This window comes from Macrotis lagotis, chromosome 4 (assembly GCF_037893015.1).
Source record: "Macrotis lagotis isolate mMagLag1 chromosome 4, bilby.v1.9.chrom.fasta, whole genome shotgun sequence".
Taxonomy (NCBI): Eukaryota; Metazoa; Chordata; class Mammalia; order Peramelemorphia; family Peramelidae; genus Macrotis; species Macrotis lagotis.
The window spans coordinates 167,987,185-168,012,433 of NC_133661.1; the positions used below are offsets into that span (position 1 = coordinate 167,987,185).

The window sequence follows — 25,249 nt, forward strand, 5'->3', positions numbered from 1 at the left end:
GAAGGGCCGGGGAAGGCGTCCTAAGGAAAGAGGCATTTGAGCTGTGCCTCTGAGGATGAGATGATTTGTGGGGCTGAAGGAAGGGAAGGCATCCGGGAGGCAGAATTTCTTAAGCAAAGGAGGGGAAGGCACTGGCTAGTAATATAAAAGAATAGTGCAAAACGAGGCTGGAAAAGGAGGTCGGGGCTAGAGTAGGGAATTATTTGGCCTTCACTGGGTGTGTGAGAGACTGGCGAGATTATGTAGATAAAAACCCGGGCGCTGAAAAAGTGATTTTGGTGATGATTACCAACAAGCAAGCTTTCCTGAGAGGAGTATCTTCAACTCACGAAGCCCCGCTCCGGTGAGCGCGAGGTGCGCGGAAGGTGCAGGGGCGCAGAGGTGGGGCTGGGGGCGTGCAGGGAGGGGACACGCGGCGGCAGCCCGAGCCCCCTGCCGTTCACCCAGGCCCCTCCAGGGCCGGGCCCTCCCAAGTTGGCCGCGGCCCCCCAGGGCGGGTCGGCACGCGGCGGGCCCGGGCCCGCGGGCGGAGGCGGCCGCTCGGCCCGCACCGTGCCCGGCCCGGGGGGCGGGGGCAGGGCGCCGGGGAGCGTGCGTGCGAGCGCGTGTGCGGCCTCCCCCGGCGCAGTGGGCCGAGGAGGCGGCGGAGCGCGCGCCCGGCGGCGGCGGTGCGGCGGGGGCTGGGCGGCGCTGAGCGCGGGAGCGGCGGCGAGCCGAGGGACGAGGGCGCGGGGCCCCCAGGCCCTGCAGCCCCTCCCGGCGCGGGGCAGCCGCGGGGCCGGGCCCGGAGCGGGCGGCTTTTGTGTGCGGGAGCGGGCGGCCCTCGGAGGGCGCCGTGCGCGCGTGTGCGCGCGTGTGCGCGCGAGTGTGGGAGAGCCGCCCCGGCCCCGGCCCCGCCGCCTCCCGCTGTCGGCGGCTCCCGCGGCTCCGGGGGGCTCGGCCCCCGCACATGCCGGCGGCCCCAGGCCGCGCTCCTCCGCGCCGACCCCCCGCGGGCCCGGCCGGGCCTAGGCCCCGCGCCCCTGCCAAACTTTCCAAAGTCAGGCCCGCGTCCCCCGCGCCCTTGGCCGCTCCCGGGCCCGGCGGCGGCGGCGGCGGCATCAAAGAGACGCGATTCCCGCTGCCTCGGGGCGAGTCATGCTTTGCAGTCTGTAATGTCAGCAGAACAGGAGAAGGACCCCATTGCGCTGAAGAGAGTTCGAGGTAACTCGGGGAGGGCAGCGCGGGGCAGCGGGGGCCGGCGGCTCGGGGCCGGGCCGGGGAGGCGTGCCGGGGCGCCGCGCGGGGCCTACCTGCGGCGCCCGGCCCGTGGGGCGCGGGGCCGCTGCGGAGCCCTCCCCCGGCCGCGCCGGCCCGCCCCCTGCCCGCTCCCCGCCGGGGCAGCCCCAAAAGTTAGTTTGCCCGCCCGGCTCCCTTCGGGCACAGGCTTGCAGGCCCTTCACCATTAACCGCCAGGAACCAGAAACTTCTTTTTCTTCACGGGGAAGGATTTACAGACCCAGTGAGAGGGATCTTGTGCACCGAGCTTTGCAAAGCATAAAGCGCTCTGCTAGAGTTCCTATTAAAAATTTAGCAGGCAGCTGTCCTACAGCGTTCACCGTACGATTCAGTGCCTTTTATTCATCAAGTTTTGCTTCGTTTTTTACTTGGAAACAATGAAAGCCCCTTTAAGATGCGTTTGGGTTTTTTTTTTCCTCCCCTGTTGTCTCACTATTTGAGACAATCAAGAAGGAACAAATACTCTGCTAAAATGGATTAGCAAAGATCCACAGTCACTTCGTATGTAGGGAGATGTAGTTACATCTCTTTCTAGTTTGGGGGCTTTATTAGCAAGTCAAGTCAGCGAGCGCCTACAATGAAATCTAAAAATCAGACCCTGCTTTCAAGGGGCTTACAGTCTAAATGAGGAAGATCGGGGCACACAGGGTAGATAGACAAATAGAGAAATACACATACAAACAGATGTATTTAGGATGTTTGGTTTTTTTCTCCTTCCAAAAATCAAGAAGGAATGTTCTACTAACATGGATTATATGCCTCTGTTTACATGTATAGATATATTTAGGACATATGTAGGATAACTTGGAGATAATCTGAGAGGGAAGGCTTTAAGGTTTAAGAAGTACCTGGAAATGCTTCTTGCAGAATGTGGAGCTTTTAGCCAGACTTAAAGGTTTTGTCACATAAAGTTCCAGGGAAAAAAGTGTTCTGGAAAAGATATTCATCCAACAGTCTCAAAATTCTTTATGAATTAGTAAGTAGTAAATGCTTGGGGGAAAAAAGCGACCTAGAGGTCAGTCTTTACATCCTTTTATTTGTCTGTGTGATGTTTGTAGAGATCTGTGACACAGTGGCTATGGGATACCCAAGAGGAAAAAACCCACCCAGGAGTACCCAGAAGCATCTAGGTTGAAAATAGCTTATTAAACATTTTTGTAATTTATTTATTTTTCCAACTACATGCAAATAGAGCTTTCAACATTAATTTTTTGTAAGATATTAAGTTCCACATTTTTCTCCCTCCATCCCTTCCCCCTTTGATAATAACTGGGAATCTGATATAGATTATACATGTACAACTATTAATCATATTTTCATATTAGTTATATTGTGAAAGAAGAATCAGAACAAAATAAAAAATCATTAGAAAGGAAAAATATAAAGCAGAAAATAAATTTCATTTAACATTTGAGAATGTATTGTGAAAGGAAAGTCTAATGTATAGAACAGACTTTCTTAAACATTTCCCAATTATGTTTTTATCAGGTTCAGGCTGCATGTGGCTTTAAGGGGTTTGATACCTCTGATCTAGACCAACTACCTCATTTTACAGAGGAGGAAACTGAGGGCCCAGAGAGAACTTACCAAAGCTGATTCTATGCTTTTTTAAATGTCATCTGAGAAATTTAATTGTTGTTCAGTTATTCATTGGTGGATATTTGCCATCTTGTCTTTCTTTATGCTGGTGTTTATGACTTGCCAAGAGCCCCTAAGGAGATTTTCTTAGGTACAATAATTCCCTTGATATTTTGCCACATTTGCTATTACAAATTGGTCTATGGGGGGTGGGAGCAGGCTATCAGTTTTATTCATTTGACCTCAATCATTGAAGTTATGTCACTAAGTATTAATCTGAGTAAAATTAACTGTGTTTTAACCTTGCCTAAGGGATGTGGTTGTATGTACATTTTTGTTTAGGCTGTTTATCTTTAGTTGGCAGTGCCTTGTAATACATTCTTGTGTGGGCTTAAGGATACCCTTTGCTCAATGAGAATAAAAGAAAATGAATTTTTCTAAAGTCAGTGTATGAAATTCTAACAATTTTGTATCAGTTGGTTTGCTGATATGAGAGTTGTTAAAGGCATGAAAATATTTTAGGGGAAATTTTGTAACAGAATTCTGCAGAACTTTGCTATTTTGGTACTTAGCATTATAAAGTATCTTACATTTGACTGTCATCTGTTGATGCATTCATTCTAGAGGTTCCAAAATAGGGTTATCTCTTGAATATTTAATAATCTACTGTATTGATAATAAAGAGGTAAATGACAGAAGGGCATTACCCAACCTTTACATCCTCCCAAAATGGCAAGATCTGGGATTGATTAGGGGTTTATCAGAATGAATTAGGGAATGAATGAGGGAGCTTAGAAGCTTTTACAACTAGACTGGTCTCATAAATCATCCCAATTTTCAGTGATTCTGTGGATATCACTGCAGGATGAATTCTTTGGCAATAGCACCTAAGTATTGCCAGAACACTAGGACAGACTGAAGAATGTCAGTGTCTGATCCCCCAGTCTGGTTTCTGAGCCTTCTGTTTGTCCTGCTTTCCCATCCACTTAAGTCTGCCTTTCAGTTTGAGAATTTCTCTATGGCTCAACCCTGAGGTTGAGCCTAGTTCCTCAGTAATTTATACAGAGTTGTGAAGGAGATTTAACTCTAGGAAAAGCTTGCATTTGAAAAGAGAAAGTTGTTTACCTAATTGAATTTCTAATTGGTAGAATAGATGTAGGAACTATTTTTGATAAAGGGCCTAGTTGCCTGCTCTGAATTCCTTACTTCTACTCCACTTAGTCTCTCAAGAAGTAACTACAGTAATAATTCTATCAACTAAAAAGATCTTCCAGTGACTTTTCATGGGAACCTTCTACCTCAACAATATCAAATTGATCTATATCTTTTGGTAATTTAAAAGAGTTGCCTGGGGCTACTTAGAGGTTTAGTAGCTTGCCCTAGGTCACAGTGAGATCCATTATTTAGACTCTTTCTTGAAGCCCTCTTTGTTGCCCCATATCCCATCCTTTCAAATCCATACAAGAAAACTGAGACTTAAAGAAAAAAACACTTTGCCAAAAACCACACAAATTTAACTAGATGGTAACAGGAGAGAGTTGGAATTAAGACCCAGGTCTCTTGACTCTTCATTCAAATCTTTTTTCTTCAGTTTTCAGTATCACAAGTAGAAATACCAGGCATTTATTTAAATAGCTGTCATATGCCAGGAACTGGTAGGTGTTGAGAATAAAAAGATTTTTTCAAAAGTGACATAGCTCTTCTCCTCAAAAAAGGTTATATCTGACTTGGAAATAAAATATATACATAGATAAGTACAGTACAGAGTAGAAAACAGTTTGACTAAAGGAGAGCTGCAGATCAGCTGCTCCAGGAAATTTTAAAAGAGAAATTTTAAGTTGGATGAGTCAGGAAAGTTTTAGGTAAGAGATGACATCTGAGCTTAGTTTTGTTTTTGTTTTTGTTTTTTAGGTTTATGCAAGGCAAATGGGGTTAAGTGGCTTACCCAAGGCCACACAGCTAGGTAATTATTAAGTGTCTGAGACCGGATTTGAACCCAGGTACTCCTGACTCCAGGGCTGGTACTTTATCCACTGCTCCACCTAGCTGCCCCTGAGCTTAGTCTTAAAAGGAAGATTCAACAAATATTTATTAAGCACCTGCACAGGTAAAAAATACCTTCAAGAAGCTCAATTACAGGGATATAACAAGAACCAAGATCAGTAAATAAATATGTACACAAAGTAATTTTGTGGGAAAGAAGGATAATAATTGTAAGATATATACAGAAAACCTCAGTTGATCCTTTAACTGAGCTTTGAAGGAATCTAAGGATTCTACAAGGAAAAAGTAAGGAAGGAGTGCCTACCAAGGATGGAGGAAAGCTTATATGAATATATATAGAGAGAGGGATGTCTTTCAGGCAATCAGTATTTCAATTTGGCTAAATCTAAATGCATGAAAGGATATTGTGAAATAAATCTGGTAAGGTATATCATAGCAAGATTATGCAGGGTCATGTTAAGGAATTTATATTTTGTGCTGTCTGCCCTTGGGAGCCATTTAAGGGTTTTTAGCTTGGGAGTAACATGATCAGACTAATCAATACTTTAGGAAGATTATTTTGTTCTAACAGTATGTAAGATAGTTGGGGGGGGGGAACAGAGCTTAGAGGGAAAGAAACCGGTAAAGAGACTAATATAATTGGAGAGAGTAATAAGAGCCAGAAAACAAAAAAACTAGTGATTGAATTGTGTGTAAAGGAGAGGGTCAAATATAAGAGCTTTTTGTAGGGGAATAATCAATGGGACTAGGCAACTAATATCACTGATTGCATGTGGGGAAGTGAGGGAGTAGGAAGTGCAAGACACTGGGGGGATTGGTGCTATTCTTAAACAAGACATTGGATATTTGGAAAAGTGAATTTGAGGGGGATGATCAATTCATGCTAAATCGGAGATGCCAACAGGACATTTAGTTAGAGATATTCAGCAGACAGCTTGAAATATGGGACTAGACTTCAGCAGAGAGATTATTATAGATGATTTTATATATATATATATATGTATATATGTGTGTGTGTATGTATATGTATATAAATTTGACAATCAGCTGCATATAGATGGGATTATTATGAGAGAAGAGGAGGTGATCTAGGATGGGGCACCCATGTTTCAGATGTGGGAAGAGGATGTTGATCTGGCTAAGAAAGTAAGAATAGATAGAAAGTAAAACAGGAGAAAGTAGATCTGTAAAAGTTGAAGAAGGAGATGGTCAGCAGACTGAGAAAAGGTCATGGGATTCAGTACGTAAGAGATCACTAACAATCTTAAGATTGCAATTTCAGTAGTGTTCGAGATTGGAGGTCAGATTGCAAGGGGTCAAGAAATAAATGGATTGTTAGGAAGTAGAAGTAGATAGTGAAAACCTTTCTTTTTAGGAGTTTAGCAGTAAAAGAGAAGAAATATAATTTGAGGGGCTACAACTTCAAGGGGAGAATTGTTTTTGTAAAGAATGGTGGGTTCTAAGAATATTTCAGGAGTGGAAAGAAACTCATAGATCAATAGAATTTGAAGATCAAAGAAAGAATGGTCAAAGAAATCAGACTTTTGAAATATACGTCATGGATATAGAAATCAAGTCAAACCTCATTGTTGTAACTGGTGAAAAAACTGAGACTCAGATTAAATGTCTTGACCAAAATCACATATATATTAAGTGGTTTTACTTGGATTCCTTTATCCTAGAGCCAAAAAGCTCCCTGAACTCTATATCATACTGCCTTTGAAACAGGAAGGTATAGAATCAAGGATACAATAGGAAGTAGCCTTGGCAAGGAAGAGACCTGCCCTTTGAGAATGATTAAAATATTTTATGGTTTAAAAATTCACCTAAATGCTTATTAAAATAATATTCAATGTGCCAGACAATTAAATCTGCAATTGGGGGGGGGGGGGAGAGAAAGAGGAATGGGTTTTGGATTGATTTAAGGACAGAGAGAAGGAAAGGGCATTGAGAAAACTATAGAAGGAAGGGTTTTTTCATGCTACAGCTAGGGAGGCTTCAGATCCTAGAGAAATTCAGTGATAAGTGATAACATAAAGAAATTAAATATAAAAATCTCTCAGCAGGTACTTGGACATAGGCCTTCAACCTTCCCTCCTTTACCTTTGGTTATCCTAGGGAAGCAAGAAGGAGGGAGAAAGCATAAGAACTGTGGTTTCGGGGGCTGCCCTGCCCCTACTGTCTCCCCAAAGCAAAGATATGATACCTGAAGTTTCTTTAGTAGGAAATAAATCCTTTGAATTCACATTTAGAAATCAAAAATCTGAAATGGTTTTGAAGTAGTGCTTTAATAAATTCATGGACACTAAGTGATAATTCAATTCAGTACAATAGATGTGAATGACTGATATCTCAACCTTTCTGATTTTCCTAGTCGGTAAGAACAAGAGATTATAGAGTAGCTAATAATGGGTGGGATGCTTATCACCTTTAGGGGATAAAGGGAAGAGGCAGCTAGAGATATCGAAGTTTTTTTGTTTTATCCATAATCAAACTGACAACTTATCTATAATTTATAGTGTTTAGATAGTTTCCTAGAGCACTGAGAAATAAGTGACTTGCCCAAGATTGTAAAGTTGACTTGTGGTAGGGGCTAGTCTTTCTGATTATAAGGCTGGTTCTCTATCCATTATACCATATTGCATCTTAGCATAAACTTTTTCCCCATAGTTACAGAAGATGTCAAATTTAACAATTCTGATGAGCAGCTCTATGTACATTCGGCTATGTGAGAGGATAAATAGAAGCTGTGTCTGGAAGTATTTTTGTGACTCACTGAAGCTCTGTTTTTACATGAATTATGAAGATTTAAATTTTTTTTTCTTAACCACTGTTATAAAGTAATTTCATTCCCTGGGGAATGTTGTTAATTGAAGTATTTATTATGTGTTGCAGATGTGCACCCTCACCATGCCCCTTCTTCACCTTTTTAAGTAGTTTTATATCCCATGGGGCTCAATAAAAATAATCATTACTTGGGGAAAGAGGTGGATTGGCAGCAGGAGCCATAAATATTCAGAATCTGAAATCAGAAACTGGGAGTGCCTCTTTATTTAATATTCATTTAGTGTATACAATGAACTAAAAATGGAAGACACTGTCTTTTACTTATATTTTGTAAAAAGAATGGCAGCTGCTAAATTATAAAGGCATTTTACCAGATACTTTTCTTGTATTCAGTTCAGTTTAATTCATTTCCATATTTATTAGGTACTTATTATTATATATGTGCACAGCACATTGCTAGGGATTGAGAGAAATACAAAGTTTACAGAATCCTGCTTTCATGGTGCTTATAGTCTATTAAGTAATCATCTTACTAGGCAACACATGATAAGTACATAAAACAGTAACAGTGATATGGTGAGGTTCCTAAATGATAAGTTCAAACCAGATAGGGCGATCAAGGAAGGTTTCCTGGAGAGACTGGCTTTTGAGTTGGACTCTGAAGGATACATAGAAATTAAAAGGCAAAGATAGGGAGAAATGGAGATAGAAAACTATTTCTGTGAAGGCACATCGAGTAGGAAGTGTGGATCATGTATGGGGGCTTAGTCCAGTATGGCTGACACATAAAATGCATGAAAGGAATTATTATGATATAAAGCTTGAAAGTACAGCTGGATCAGATGGTGGAGGGCTTCGAATGCTAAGGCAGAATAGTTTCCATAATGTGTTATGTTCACAAGTTAATTCACAAAACAAGCCCATGATAAAATTTTCTGTTGTTAAGTTGTGTTTTGTATGAGAACACAAAAAACAAATGATTTGTTTCATTTGAATGAATCATTGGATAAACTGAGATAAGGAACTAGATTTCTTTACTATTCTCATCCTATGCTCATCATGAAAAAAAAGCCCAGTATTTATTTAGTATTTATTTAGAGGGAAAGAAACTGGTAAAGAGACTAATATAATTGGAGAGAGTAATAAGAGCCAGAAAACAAAAAACTAGTGACTGAATTGTGTGTAAAGGAGAGGGTCAAATATAAGAGCTTTTTGTAGGGGAATAATCAATGGGACTAGGCAACTAATATCACTGATTGGATGTGGGGAAGTGAGGGAGTAGGAAGTGCAAGACACTGGGAGGATTGGTGCTATTCTTAAACAAGACATTGGATATTTGGAATTATTATTATATTTGGAATTATAATTTAACATAACAGCTTTTGCTTAAAGATCTCAAGTGAGAGATAACCCATTCTTTTCTTTGTTTATAAAATCTATATAATATACAGGAGTACTTTCATGGACATTTACATATTACATGTAATATATATAATATATGATTGTATATATTATATATTTGTCAATATATTAATAATCATTAAAGTGTAATACTGAATTATATTAACTATATTATTAATTATTGATATAATTATACTATATACAACATTATACATATAGTATATAATTATATGTATTATATTATATTGTATATTGTTCTTACCATATTGTCCATGTCCTATCTTCTACACTTCTATAGTATCAAGTACAATGCTACACAGTCTTTGGATGTTGAATAAATATTGATTTTTAACCCAGCTGAGCACAGTATTCAATTCCTAAGTGGCCCTGGATACAACAAAGTAATACGGAATGTAATTACAATCTGTTAGATCCTGCAGAGGTAGAAATATTTTCACTATGGACTAAACAGCAAACCATGTGTCTGCTTTCCAGAATCTGAAGGTTGACCAACGTATGATGAATTTCTTTTAGCCATGACAATTCATGAAATACATAACACTGCATACAGTCCCCTTCTACTTAAACTGCAATGATGGGAGAGTGACAGGTAATAGGAAAGGATATGGAATCCAAAAGTTATAAGCTACTTAGTAAAACTGTTGGTATTTTGAATATGTGAGCTCAGTTGAGTGACCATCAAGGTAACATATCTCTGAAGGAATATGTCAATACAGACATTCTTACTATAAAATAAAAACATACAATTAAAGAACTTGCAGCTAAAAGGACAGCTCTCAGTCAAATGAAAGAATGACTTACTAGAAGAGGTAGATACAGGAATCTGTAAGAATGATTTCTTGTTACAGCCCAAGATAAAAAGAAATACTTCAAGTTAGATAGATATATATATATATATATATATATAGTTGTAGAGCCAGCATGGTGCAGTGAACAGAATGCAGCACTTCAACTCTTGCTACTCAAGTGAGTTTGGATAAATCTCTCAAACCCACAGGCCCTCAATTTTCTCATTTGTAAAATAGGGGTCACATTACTTTAAACTACCTTCTCCTGGGGATTATTGTGAGGACCAGGTACAACAAAGTATGTAAAGACTGTAAACCTTAAAGGTTAGCCCTTTTCATGCCTTGGAAGTCTCAAAATTAAGGTAAAGTAAGTTTATGCACCAATATCTACTGTGAAGGATGAAGCAGTAGAGAAGGTATATGAAGAATTTAGCAAGATCCTCCAAATTAAGTTTAATTATTTGTGACTTTGTAAATATGATAATTGTAACTTAAGTGTAAATAGGCACATAGGGACCCAATAGTGAAAACTAAAGTTGGAAAATATTATTCAGAGTTCAGGAAGGAGAGGCTTTTAGTCTCTTCAGAAACTCTTAAATAGAAAGTCCCAAAGGGGTGGATGTGGTAAGTCAAGCAATACCAAGGAATTCTAAAACAGGGAACAAATTCAATTTTGGAAATGTGGGTAGGTCCTGGGGAAAGCAGTGTAACTGATAGTACTTGCCCTTACTCCTTTCCCTTCTTCCAGTGTCTATCTTTTTTTTTTTTAAATTTAGGGGGTGGCATAAGAAAGTAGAATACTGAAAATTACAGGAGTGTCAGTCTCTAGAGCACTGAGGAAAGCAGTATGACACTGAAGAGGAAAAAAAAAAGTTACTTCTACCCTCCAACCCTCAGTCTCCTACCTGGGGCAAAAGCCTTAGTTACCAGTGACAAGTACCAAACAACAGAATAAGAAATGTAATTGCTGTGGATACTATTACCACATTCTCAGCTATCTATTATGAACATATTCTAGGAAGGGATTTGGGGCTTCAAATAATACCCCTTCCTAGTCAACAACTCTTGGGATCTTGAGTCAAGGCTTAGCCTGACTGCATCTCCTTTAAAAGAGGTAGAACTTAATAGTTTCTTCTGAGAATTCCTTAATGCAGAAAGGGACACTTAAGAAAAACTTGCAGGTAAATGGGTTTCAGGACATTTCCAACTCAATAAAATATTTAAATCTATCATAAATGACTTCTTTAAATTGAAACTGTAATTGTTAGCAAATACTCTGAAACTTCAGACATATAGTCATGAACATATGATGGGCTAAATGATTGAATTTTTATTTAATTAGTTAAATTAAAATAATTAAAAATCAATAGATTTCCTTGACTTCTCTTGGAATAAGACATAATGTAAAAAACAAGAGGAGGGAAGGAATGGTTGCTGAGTCTGGCCAAATGACAGAGAGAGAGGGCAGTAGAGAAGAGGAGACCTATAACTGAATCACTACTCTCTCAATGAGAGAACAGAAGCCATATCATAACTGAGGTGCCTGTCAGGGAGAACCAGAGAGAGAGAGGTACAGCCTAGGATACTACATTTGGATCGAGGGAAATAAAATTTCTTTTCTGTTAACAACAGAAAACTGCCTCTAAGTTAATTGGATGATCCATTGCTCCCCCCCCCCCCTTCCCCAAAACTTGTTATTGCTGGAGCTAAGATTTTGTATCACATGATTATTATACTTATTTTCCAAGAAGCTGGAAGATCCAGCTAGAGGAACCATCTGGTTCAACTACCTTATTTTTATAAATGAAGAAACAGAGATTGAAGAGATTAAGTGACTTATCCAAAGCCAAGGGAATCAAGTAGAAATACCAAAATTCAAGCAGTGGCAATGAATAAGATGAGAATCTTAACTCAGTCTTTTAATAGACCAGAGATAGCAGGAATTCCAAAATTAACTGTCTTTGTGTAGTCAGCTATTTTATGTGCTGTTCAGAGCAAAGGTTAAAGTCATAGTTAAATACTTCAATTGAACTGTTAGTTATATAAATCTTACCTCCTTTTACATGCCATGCAGTTCACAGGTATTTCCATAAATCCTTCATATCCTTCCTATGTACTAAAGGCCCTCCTGTCATTAAAAAAAAGATTGGATATACTTTGACTTTAAATTTGTTCAAAATAAACATTAAGGTAGAAAAAAATAAAGTTGAGAAGACTACTTGGTATTAAAGAAAATCCAACAAACTTTATTTCAAAAGGTTCTTGTTTCCTATATGAAAATCAGAAATGGATAAAAATGAAGACATTAACTGTCCATTGTTGTTGTTTTTTTATTTCTTTTCTTTTTTTTGGCAAGGCAACTGGGATTAGGTGACTTGCCCAAAATCACATAGCTAGGAAGTATCTAGTGCTTAAGGTCTCATTTGAGCTCAGGTCCTCTTGACTCCAGGGCTGGGGTTCTATCCACTATCGCCACTTAGCTGCCACCCATTGTTGTTTCTTAAAGAAGTTTAGCACCAAATAATCACTCTAGAGGACAAAAAAAGTCTAGAGACCACTTTAGCTTCTCTTTACCAAATGGAATACAAATTTAGAATACAAATTCATTTGTAAAACACCACTGAGAAAGATGAAAAAAGGTTAAGAAAAGTATTCACAAAACAGTAAAAATGAGTTAAGGAAACAACAGACCTTTAGAGAACTAGCTTGAAAGTGAGATATTCCCCCCCAAAGTATTTATGGATAAAATTATGAGAATTACAAATAGATGTGAAATGCAAGAAATCTGTGGGCACTCTTAATAAATGCTTGTTAACTTGACTTTTATAGTGATCTGTTCTTATCATTAGGGCAGCTAGATGGTGCAGTAGATAAAGCACTGGCCTTGGAATCAAGAGGACAGTAGTTTGAATCCAGTTTCTGACACTTACTAGCTGTATGACCTTGGGCAAGGAACTTAACCCTGGTTGCCTCTGAATCCTATCTCAGCACTGGACTCAGATATCTCTGGAGGGGAAAGTGAGGCTGGTGACTTAATACAGCACCCCCTCACTCAAATATAATTAAAGTTTTTGTCATGGCATCACTTCCTTGATGTCATGGTCTTCTTCAAGAATGAAGGACAGGGGGGTGGGGGGGTGGCAGGTAGGTGGCAAAGTGGATAGAGCACCAGCCCTGGAGTCAGGAGGACCTGAGTTCCTTAACAAAAAAAAAAGAGTGAAGGATAGGGCATCTAGTTGGCATAGTGGATAGAGCACCAGCCCAGGAGTCAGGTGGACCTGAGTTCAAATTCAGTCTTAGTCATGTAATAATTGTCTAGCTGTGTGACTTTGGGCAAGTCACTTAACCCCATTGAAAAAAAATCATAAATGCTGGTTCATTGAGTCCTCTCCACAAAAGCTTCAGAAAAATTAGAAACATCCAAACCCATGTATTTGCTTTCTTATCTCTTAAAAAAAAACTTTATGAAGGGAATTCATATGGAGGGCACCTTTAATGAAAACCTGAAAAGGACACAGGAAGAATTTTGTAGACTTTTTTTCTAAAGTCAACCACATTTTTAGAATCATACATTTGAGAGAGCAAAAATAAGATCCCCACTCTGTGTTGCTGATTTTAAGAAAACATATGACTAGGTAGAACAAAATTTAGCCTTAAAGACCTTACTGAGGTGAGAATTTCCTCATGAGTAGATATAAATTATGTAAGGTTCCCTGACAAGCAGGCATAAATGGCAGAGAACTTTTTTCATTGATCTGCTACTAAATTATTAATATCAAGTAAGCTGTTAAATATGTATATATGTATATATACATATATATATATATATAATGTGTGTGTATTAACACAAATATCTGAGTGAGTCAAGTGTGTGTGTGTGTGTGTGTGTGTGTGTGAGAGAGAGACACAGAGACAGAGACAGAGACAGAGACGGAGAATTATTTCTCCAATCCCCACTAGCAATAGAGTTTCTGTCTCTATAGCTGATATATTCCACCTCATAGTTCTAGAAGTATTCAGGAATTGGTGGTAGTTTTCTAATGCAATTTAGCTCATCAGTTTTCAAAGTGTGACCATGGGACCCCTACAGGTTTAAAAAAATTTTCACAATAGTATTAAAACATTATTTGCCTATTAAAATAATATTCTTTTTTCTAGCTACTATGTATGGCTAGGTTTTTCTTCATTTACTTCAAATAAAACAATATATTAACAGAGTGACTATAAAAGCAGATATGACAATCCAATATTCTATAACATTGGATATTAAAGAAATTTGCCAAAATATGTTAACAATGCCATTGTTCTCACTATGTTTTTTTTTGTTTTGGAAAACATTTTATTTTCACACAATGGAGTATTTATGTTAGCATTTAATATCTTCATTACTATTTTAATTGAATTATAATTTTTTAAATTTTATGTTTAATTGCTTATTTGGCAATTATCAGCAGATAAAATCCATATAAACAAAAACTCTTTGGAATCTTTCATAGTTTTTAAGATTATAAAAGAGTCCTCCAATCAAAACTATTGATGTAGCTCATTGGCCTTTACTGGTTTATTTTCCTCTCTCTTGATTTTACGGATGTTAAGGCCAGATTTAATTTAGAATGTGGGTATTTTATACTAAGGTCATATTGTAGTATACTAAGAATACTTGATTTTTTAAAAATCCCTCCCGAAAAATTTATGACACACTCTTCTAAAAATATATACCAGAAATCAGGGGAATGTGGACTCAATTCTGGAAAGAAATATGACAGAATATGAGACAAAAGTTAACCCATAGTTTGTTTGTTGATAGTCCTTTTCTCTCCTTAGGCATGCTATAACTTTTCTGTTGAACTCCTTATAGAGCCTTTCCTCATTTTTTACCCAGTCTTCCTACTCTGTCTTTGCCTCTTTATGTTGTACCTGGTACTAATGGCCAAAGTGTTTGGGAGAGAAAACTGGAGTGGAGAGCAAAATGTTCTCTCTTTATCCACCAAGTGATTCTGGGATCTGAAATTGCTACTATTAAGCTACTAGACTCTTGAATCCTCAGTTCCAAACTAGTTTCCAGTTTTATACAAGCCCCAAAGGGCATGACCAAGTCCTTCAACCAATTCTTAACATACTTCCTGTTGCTCCTAGTTGAAATGCCTGGATTGAATTGGGCATGTCCTAGCCTTGTTAACACATAGTTTACACCTCTAATTGATTCAACTGAGATTTGTTCTCACTTGATAAAGGTAGCAAAGCATAGTGGCTTGCTAGTTAGCTTAAATGGAATAGGAGGAATTTGATGGACTCTGTAGCTTCTACAGTCATACATACATACATGCATATATACTTGCAGGAACCAATGATTCTGTAAAAAATATTTCGTTTTAATGCCTAAAGTTATCCAATGCTCATTCACAAGCAACATTGTATTTATGGCAACATTTAACATAGTCTTTTCAATGAAATCTCAATATTGTGAAAGAGATTATTCCATCTATAATATAATTGGAAAAAAACAAAGTGAATACAAAAATCATTGAAATTATGACGTAACTAGGTTGGACAATCCATCTACTTGATCCTTCAACATATAAGCCTCTTGAATAATTATATCAGATGAATCTTTGGATTAATTTGGAATTAAAAGAACTGGGGCTAGGTGACCTTTGGGACTGCATTGTGCTTTGAATGATCCCAAGCCCATTTGCTACCACAAAAATCTATTTCTTTATTTTAAATTTCTAGTATTTTATTTTTTCTAATTACATTTAAGACAATTTTTAACCTTCATTTTTAAAATAAAATTTTGGATTTCAAATTGTCTCCATTCCTTCCTATCTTCCCCCCCCCCCCAAGAAGATAAGCAATTTTATATAGGTTATATATGTGCAATCATTAAAACATATTTCCATATTACTCATATTGTGAGAGAATAAACGAAACAAAAGAAAAAACAGAAAAAAATAAAAATAGTATGCTTCAATTTGCACATAAGTTTTTCTCTGGATGTGGATAAAATTTTCCATCATGAGATTTTGGAAATTGTCTTGGATCATTGTATTGCTAAAAAGACCTAAATCAGTCATAGTTAACCTCACACAATATTGCTGCTAGTATATACAGTGTGGTTCACAGTTCTCCTGATTCTCCTCACTTCACTTTGCATTGGTTCTTACAAGTCTTTCTAGGTTTTCCTGAAATCTTTCTGCTCATTTTTTCCTTATAGCACAAGGTCTCCCACTGCATCCAAGGCCATTTCCAATCATACTGATCCATACCTGACCATGGACCCAGATGACTGGAGGACAGAGTGAGCTGGTAGCACATAGCATATAGCACAACCCCCACTCACTCAAATCCAATTCACAGGAATGCCATGAGATCACTTCCCTGATGTCATGGTCTTCTTTGAGAACAAAGGACAGAAAAATAAATCAGTAGATAGATCTTTTCTACAACTGACTTCATCTTAGTTTGTGGTTTGATGGTTAGTAACTAAATTGTTACATTCTCTTTATATACACATTCATATACCACAGCTTGTTCAGCTATTCTCTCTTTGATGGGCATCCCCTCCATTTCCTATTCTTTGCCACTATAAAAAGAACTGCTATAAATATTTTTGTACATATAGATCCTTTTTTATTTTTTATGATGTCTTTGTAGTACAGAACCAGCAATAATATTGCTGATTAAAAGTTATGCACTGTTTTATGGTCCTTTGGACATAGTTCCAAATTGCTCTCCAGATTGGTTGGATCATTTCACAACTCCTTCAACAGTCCGTTAGTGACCTGGTTTTCCCAAGTCCCCTCCAACATTGATCATTTTCCTTTTCTGTCATTAGACAATCTATTTAGGTATTTCAGTGACACCTCAAAGTTGTTTTAATTTGCATTTCTCTAATCAATAGTGATTTAGAACATTTTGGGGTTATAGATACCTTTGATTTCTTTGACTGAAAGCTATCTCTTCCTATCTTTGGCCATTTATCAATTGATGAGACTATTTTTGTTTGTTTTCTTGGGCATCTAGATCAATTAGCCTTAAATCTCTCCAAGCTCTTTGGGTTGGGGTAGTTACCCTGAGCGGGAGTCATAATACCTCTCTTAACTCTTTCTCTTGAGCAACTATTTCAACAATAATGTAACTAAATTAACCTCCCCCCCAGTATATTTCCCATCAAGAAATCAGCCACAAATAATCTTAACCAAACTATTGGAAATGCAAAGTAGGGGAAGCTAATTGGCACAGTGGATAGAGCACTGGCCCTGGAGTCAGGGGACCTGAGTTCAAATGTGGCCTCAGACACTTAATAATTACCTAGCTGTGTGCCCTTGGACATGTCACTTAATCCCATTACCTTAAATAAATAAATAAATAAGTTTTTTTTAAAAAAAGGAAATGCAGAGTAAACACAAACTATTTACATAATATTTCACCCATCAACCTTGTTTATACTCTTTCAACAAAGTACATAGTGTGCCAGAAGGGCACAACTAGAGACCAAAGGCAGTAAAGGACCCACATAGGGAACCTATGTGGCCTGGCTCCTGCAGCTCTAGAACTAGATTTCCTTGCCCACGTGCTGTCTTAAGAACTGTCCTTAAAAGTTCTTTGATGAATGTAGCTTCTATATTGAACAAATTTATACACTGCTGAGCTCATGTCCTTCACTAATTCCTCACTGGGCAGGACATCATAACTGGACTATTATCTGCTAAGCTTGTCCTCTGCTTCCAGGCTATTTTCAGCTTTAGGTTTAAACTAATGTCTTTCAGCTGAAGTAGTGTTTTGCTCTTTTCAGAAAAGGCATTGATCTTTAGCCTAAAGCTGGCAAAAACAGATCCAACTAAGTTCCTTTGTAGGAAGTGTAGGATTCTTCTTCTCTCAGCAATAACAAGTGGTGATATAGAAAAGTATCATATAGCTTAGAGAATAGAGTATATTTTCTCTCCTCCTTATCCTTAGCAGCAGGTTTTAATAGAGAGCAGTAAATAATAGGTTTTCAGTAGCAGGTTGTTGTAGAGAGTACTCCAGCTTCTCATTGGTCAACCAGTCTGCCCAGCAATAAATGACAGTGCAGTGTTACAGGCTGCTTTTGACAAATTTTAAACCTGTTCTTTTCCATCTTTAAGCTTCATCTTTTGGTAACCTTTCTTGGTTCTCCTTGATTGACCTACAATGGGTCTCAGGCTAAGCTCTCTTGGTCATTGTTTAGGCCCAGATTGGTTCAGAGTTTAGTAAATAGCCATTGTTTCTGTTTTGACCAGAAATCCTAAGGATCTTAACTGTCAGGTTGATTTATTTATTTATTTTTGGTGGGGACAAGTGGTCCTTCTTGGCCTCTTTCCCTCATGTCTTGTATTACCTAACCTCAGTCACTGGATGGGCAGTGTCTCAGTCAAACTGTGACCTGGGAAGGACCTGTCTTTAAAAGACCAAGGTCTCCCACTGCATCCAGGGCCATCTTCAATCATACTGATCCATACCTGGCCATGGACCAGATGACTGGAGGACAAAGTGAGCTGGTAGCACATAGCACAACACCCCCTCACTCAAATCCAATTCACATTCATGCCATGAAATCACTTCCCTGATGTCATGGCCTTCTTTGAGAACAAATGACAGTTATTAATCAGTAGGTAGATCTTTTTTGCAATTGACTTCATCTTAGTTTATAGTTAGATGGTTAGTAACTAAATTGTTATATTGTGTTTATAAATGAATAAGTAACAGGGAATTTCCACTTAGTAGGTGAAGGTTGAAAAGTGAAATTCAAATGAATGTAGTTATTATGTTTTTTAGGGTTAGGGTTGAACAGATTAACTATAATAGAATTATATGGAGAAATGTTCTGCCTCACTTATGTAGTACCGACACTGTTTTTCTCCCATTCCTAAGTATATTCTACTTTAAAGGATTCACTTTAGGAGGCAAGGGGAACCTGGGAAATAAGCAGAGATTACATTATAAACAAAAAAGGAGGCAACAACCATTGTCCTAGCAACCTATTTTTTTATTCTCTCCTAATATCAAAACTCCTACCTCCTGCTAGGATTAAGCACCTGCTACAGTGCCTTAGTAGATAGATACTTAATAAATATTTCAGTTCTAGAAACAAATGAAACGTGTTTGTGGCGCATGTCAAGGTGTACATACATCATACATTCTGGCTTTGGTTTGAACTACCTTTCCTACCCCTGCATTCTGACATGGTGGGGGTGGGTAGTAGAAGGAATTAAAACTAGACAACTACCTGGATCTCATTTCCAGAAACTGGAAGAAATGCCTGGAAGGTTTTGCTGTGTCTAAGCCATAATGATCAGAAACCCTTAAGACATCCCTCACTGGTTTCAGCATGGAGAGGAATCCCAGATGTTTTCTAAATTGAGGACTCAGAGATTAATTCTTTAGAAAAAGTTGGTAGACTCTACTGAATAGGATTTGTTATTCATGTAACTGTTCCCCAAATGGATTTAAGATAATTTTGCTCACAACCAGCTTATGTCATTTATAAGTTACAAGAAAAGATCCTAAATGTCAAAGTTTTAATATGTGCCTAATTATAATAATTAAGTACTAAATTTAGGATGCTAAACAGTGGCCATTAAGGGAGTATATTATCCTCTCCCTTTTGTTCCTTACAGTTAGCAAGAAGAATTTTCTTGGTGGGGAAAAAAAAGCAGCCACAAAAGAGTTTTCATAAGATTACAAATTTAGAACTGAAAATGACTAGAAGTGATCCAGTCAAATACTCCCCACCTCATTTTACATATGAGGAAACAGAAATGGGAGAAGTAATATAACTTACCTAAGGACATACAGTTTATAAGTAGCAAAGGCAGGATTAAACCCCATGTCCTCTAACTTGAAATATAGCCCTCTTTATAATGTATTATCTCCCTGTCCAGAGCATTTATTTGTCTTTTTTTCAACTTCCCAATGTGAAAAGTATTATAACATTAACATACACATTTTTCAAAAAATTTCCTTGTGCATGTTTGGGTTTTTTCCATTTTTTTTTCAGTTATCTGATAGAGTATCATCTGATGCTACAGTTAGCAATAATGTATATATATGTGTAAATTGGATGAAATATTTTTATGATTTTATATTGAAGTGTATTTATCTGTGATTTTAAGAATACACCGTATGGTTGAACAAACTGATAGTCTGAAAAGTAGAGACTGACTTATACATGTGTTTTTACATTTAAGAACTCTTTCTAAGGAGCAGCTGGGTGGTATACCAACCCTGAAGTCAACAGAACCTGAATTCAAATATGACCTCAGACACTTGATAATTACTAGTTATATGACCTTGGGCAAGTCACTTAATTCCATTGTCTCACCAAAAAAAGAGAACTCTTTCTATATTTGACAAAAATTAATACTAATGAAAAAAGCATTTAAAGTAACATATAAATGTTAACTGTTCCTACTACTATTATGCTACCACTAACCTCTCCATGAAGAATCTTTCCATTCATCTGCCCCTTCTTTGTGTTTTCTGGTGTCTTTTTATATATAGTCTTTGCTTGTCCAGGTTGATATGACTTAGTTCCTCCTTTAATTATGTCAATAAGTGTCATTTGTAGAATCCTCTATCCCTTTTTCTGCCACTCTCTCTCTCTCTCTCACTGGAGTAGAATGAGGGTCGTTTTTAATTTTGTTTTGTGAGTTGCCATGGTGAAAAAATTCAAGACTCAGTAGTCAATCAGTTGATGCCGAGTTTCTCCACAGTTAGCACAGTGTCTAAAATATAGTAGGTACTTAATAATGCTTTTCAGTAGATGAATTGATTGATCAATTAGGCTACTTCTTAGAAAGTCGATATAGTCTATTGCTAGGACTTCATTTGAAGTCTTTTCGTCATGGTGGAACTTGCCACACTTCTGTTCCTCTGACATAACCTTTGAGAAGCCAGGATCCCACTATACTATGATGTAGTAGAGTAGGATTTTATATAGGGCTAAATAACATAAGTGAAATTCCCTTTGTAAATAAAAAAGATATATCTGAATAAAAAATACAGTGGTCTAGATTACTTAGGATAACCTGATGAAACTGAGTAAAAAAGTATCAGGTACATCTTCAGGTTTTTCCCTAATGTACTCTGTGACTGGAGAAAAGACAAAGGGGGTCCTGTGAAGGACCCCCAAAGATCATTTAGCAGAACCCATACTTGACCAAGTTTTCTCTTTATTATGTTATTGGCAAAATAGTCATCAGGATTGGTGGAAGTGTTTTTTTTTATTTTAATATGATTTTTTATATCTTTTTTTACATCACTGTAGCTTTCCCTAGTAACCTTACCTTTCTCCCTCCCAGAGAGCCACCTCATATGACAAATATGATTCTTAAAAAATAAAAAGGGGGAAAAATATTGGAAAAGTCTGAAAATATGGGCCATGCAAACACATGTGGACCTCATATCTCTGCAAAGGGGTGAGGTGAAAGTGTCTTTCTCATATCTCTCCTTTTACAACAACCTTGTTCTTTGTAATTTTAATGCAGGGAATTCTTAACCTGAGCTTGATAGATTTCAAGTAGTCCGAAATGAGAATTAGCATGGGAAAAAAGTTCATCTTTGTTTTTATCAGCATTTAACTGAAATTTAGCATTCCCTTTAATTGTTTAAAAGCATTATTCTGAGAAAGGCTCAGCAGACAAAGGAGTCTAGGATACAAGAAACATTAAGAACTCCTGCTTGGTGATTTCATTCAGTCTCCTAGACACTGTACTGCAATGAGCTGCCTTTGTGCAATAGAACTTGTAGCTGTTTTTCCACTTTGTGTCTATTAACAGTCTTATTAATAGTGTATCATCTTACTATGCAGATTATGTTCATAGGGGAAGCCTGCCATATCTCTGTGGAACTCTTTATTTACAGATATGAACATTCACTGGCTTCAGTGAGTCAATAAATATTTGTTAAGTACTTATGTGCTAACTGCTGGTTATACAAATACAAGTAAAAATAAAGATGGTTTCTGTCTACAAAGAATTTATAATCTAATGGGAGAAGACAACACATTAAAAAGGGATGTGAAAAGAGGGAGTAGTATTACCTACATAGCTCAGAGAATGAGGAATGACTGATTTGGGCCCTTGTCCAAAGTAGAAAAGCTGGGAAGAACTCAAAATGAGGCCCCAACAATGAAAGGGGAAGGCAGCCAAGTGGTAAAGTACAAATAATGAAAGATGGCTGGTCTGGAATCCTCCCCAAAATGAGTTCCAGGAAAAACTGCCCATTAGAATCAGGGATGGAAGAGAAAATAGCAATATCACAATGATAAGGTTTAGAAAATGAGTACATAATATGTGAACTGAAGCATAAGGCTTACTTTGAATCAGAAGTTTCAGTTTTTGTGATTATGGTTTGAGTATAGTTTACAGTGAAATTTACATAGAGTAGTGAGACCAGATGAAGCCAGAATTGATAAATATTCAAATTCATCTTGGTAACAATTTTGTGGTAGATAGAACTAGAGTAATTCTCTTTAAAAAAAAAACTTGGAAAAAAGCATAGAAACTTTAATTAGTTTTTTTCATGTTAATGTGATCAAATTTGAGAATATTCTGATGTAAAGCAAGTGAACTTTTTATATAAAGATAACAAAAGTTAAGTTCTGCTTCCTATGCTGATTTCATCTTGCTAGAATAATTGTAATAGTGATACTTGTAATAGATTTTCTTGCTAGTGATACTTGTAATAGATTTTCTTTGGTATTACTAGAATAAGTAGATCCTCTTATAAATGGAAAATTTATTTGTATTAAAACTTTATAGGTGGTGACAGTGGACTGGATGGGTTAGGAGGACCAGGTGTACAACTTGGAAGCCCAGATAAGAAAAAGCGGAAAACAAATACTCAGGTAAATTTCAATTTTAAAAAATTTTACTCTCATCCCCTGCCCCCACTCTTTTTTTTTTATCAAGTTCGATTGGATTTTCAATTAGAAAGAAAATGAGATGTGCTTAAATATTTCCAGCAGTTCTCAGATCCTATCATGATTTTTTTCTTGACTACATTTTTCACTTTTCATAGGATTATTTTTGTGTCCTACAGATATAAATTTAGATAAAAAGAAATAAAGACAGGAGGACAGGAAGCCTTGGAAATCATTGAAAAATCCCATGTCACATATTAAATAAGACTTTGCTTAGTAGTGAAAATCTTTTCAAATTTGAAAATGTCTAACATGATCCTAATAATATCTATAGTTCAGCTAAAATAATTCTTTAAAATGTGTATGGGGAACGTTTCATTAGGAGTAATTTTCAAGTATCCTATTATAATAAATGGGTATTGTGGGGGAAAAAACAAAAAATGTACCAAGTAATAGAATAGGCATCCTTTGCTTATATAACATGCTGTTGAAGATATATAATTGAAGACTTGATTTCCATGTCATTTTATTCCCTTTAGATTGAAGCATTCTTTTGTAATAGAAGTCTGGTGATAATTCGGGATGCGTAGAGATACATTTTTTTCCTGAAACCACTATTAATTATGAAACTTTCAGTGTGACTGATTTAATCACTGATTCTATCCCTGAATTGCCTTGTTTAAGCAACTCCTTTCTGAAATGAAACTAAGAAAATATTTTGTATCTACTACTAATCCTGTCATTTTCTGGTTATTCACATAACCGGTTTTTGTATTTAAAATATTTTGCATTTTAAGTGAACTATTTCCTAAATTTCTAAGTAAAACAGTAAATGTAATTTATATGACCTCTTATGAAAATTATATATACAGCTATAAAGTTAACATGAAGATTGATTTAAATTTATTACCTTTTTCTTGTTGGATATTTTAAAAGGAAAAATAGATATGAAATACAGTTATGAAATGCAAAATTACACTTTAAAAGGGAAGGGATTTTAATCCCTGTAATATAATTATAAAAATACTGACTAGAAAGAGATGCCATTTGATGCTGTGATAAAAGGATAATTTACCTTAGAGTCTTTTGTTCACAATATATATTTTACTTTTCATTCTCATTTCAGGGGCCTTCTTTTCCTCCACTGTCTGAATATGCCCCACCACCGAATCCAAATGCTGACCATCTAGTAGCAGCTAATCCATTTGATGACAACTATAATACCATTTCCTACAAGCCTCTACCTTCATCAAATCCATATCTTAGCCCTGGTTACCCTGGATTTGGAGGCTACGGCTCATTCAGAATGCCACCTCATGTACCCCCAAGAATGTCATCCCCATACTGTGGTCCTTACTCACTTAGGAACCAGCCACACCCATTTCCTCAAAATCCTTTAGGCATTGGTTTTAATCGACCTCATGCTTTCAACTTTGGGCCACATGATAATTCAGGTTTTGGAAATCCAGCATATAATAGTCCACTAAGTCAGAATGTTAATATGTCTAATCAACATTTTAGACAAAATCCTGCTGAAAACTTCAATCAGATTCCTCCACAGAATGCCAGCCAAGTATCCAATCCAGACTTGGCATCTAATTTTGTCCCTGGAAATAATCCAAATTTTACCTCCCAATTAGAATCAAATCATTCATTTATCCCTCCACCAAACACTTTTGGCCAAACAAAAGCACCTCCACAAAAACAGGACTTTAGTCAAGGAGCAGCTAAAAGCTCTAATCAGAATTCTGCTGCCCATCCTCCTCATCTCAATATGGATGAAACTGTAAACCAGGGTAACATTGACTTGAAAAATGTTAGTCGAAACAATACAGTAAATCAAGAAAGCAACCGTTCCAACAGCACTGATAATGCAAACAGCAGCCATGCAAATGGAACTCAGAATAAGCCCCGTCAATCCAGAGTTACAGCCGATGGGTGTAATTCTGAGAAGAGCAACAAAGCCACTCTCCTCCCAAGTCGTCATGGCCATTCATCTTCAGACCCAGTATATCCTTGTGGCATTTGTACAAATGAAGTGAATGATGATCAGGATGCCATCTTATGTGAGGCCTCATGCCAGAAATGGTTCCACCGTATCTGTACCGGGATGACAGAGACTGCTTATGGCCTCCTGACTGCAGAAGCCTCCGCAGTGTGGGGCTGTGATACCTGTATGGCTGAAAAAGACGTCCAGTTAATGCGCACTCGAGAAACCTTTGGGCCACCTGCAGTAGGCTCTGATGGGTAATCAGTAGTTTTTTTTTATCCTTAGTACATAGGATCTTAAAGTTTCACCTTGCAGAAACAAAACCAAACTAGTTATTTATCCTTTAGTTTTTACCCTATTTAGTTTCAGTACTGTTGTAAATTTTGTACAGTATTTGCTTATTTGTTCTTGTGTTAATCAGAAATATAAAAGCCTCTTTAATCTTCAAAACAATCAGCTAAAATTTAGATTGGTCATTTATAGGTTGTAACTAAAATAAAAAACCAAAACAACAAAAAA

The 25,249-nt window shown here is 37.4% G+C and overlaps 1 protein-coding gene across 1 annotated transcript; it reads left to right on the top strand.

Moving 5' to 3' along the window:
* Positions 1–1,059: 1,059 nt before the first annotated feature.
* On the top strand, positions 1,060–25,249 carry PYGO1 (pygopus family PHD finger 1). Its single transcript, XM_074234617.1, has 3 exons — positions 1,060–1,203; positions 22,640–22,725; positions 23,867–25,249. The coding sequence occupies exons 1-3, from the start codon at positions 1,155–1,157 to the stop codon at positions 24,989–24,991; spliced, it is 1,260 nt and encodes a 419-aa protein (XP_074090718.1). The 5' UTR covers positions 1,060–1,154; the 3' UTR covers positions 24,992–25,249.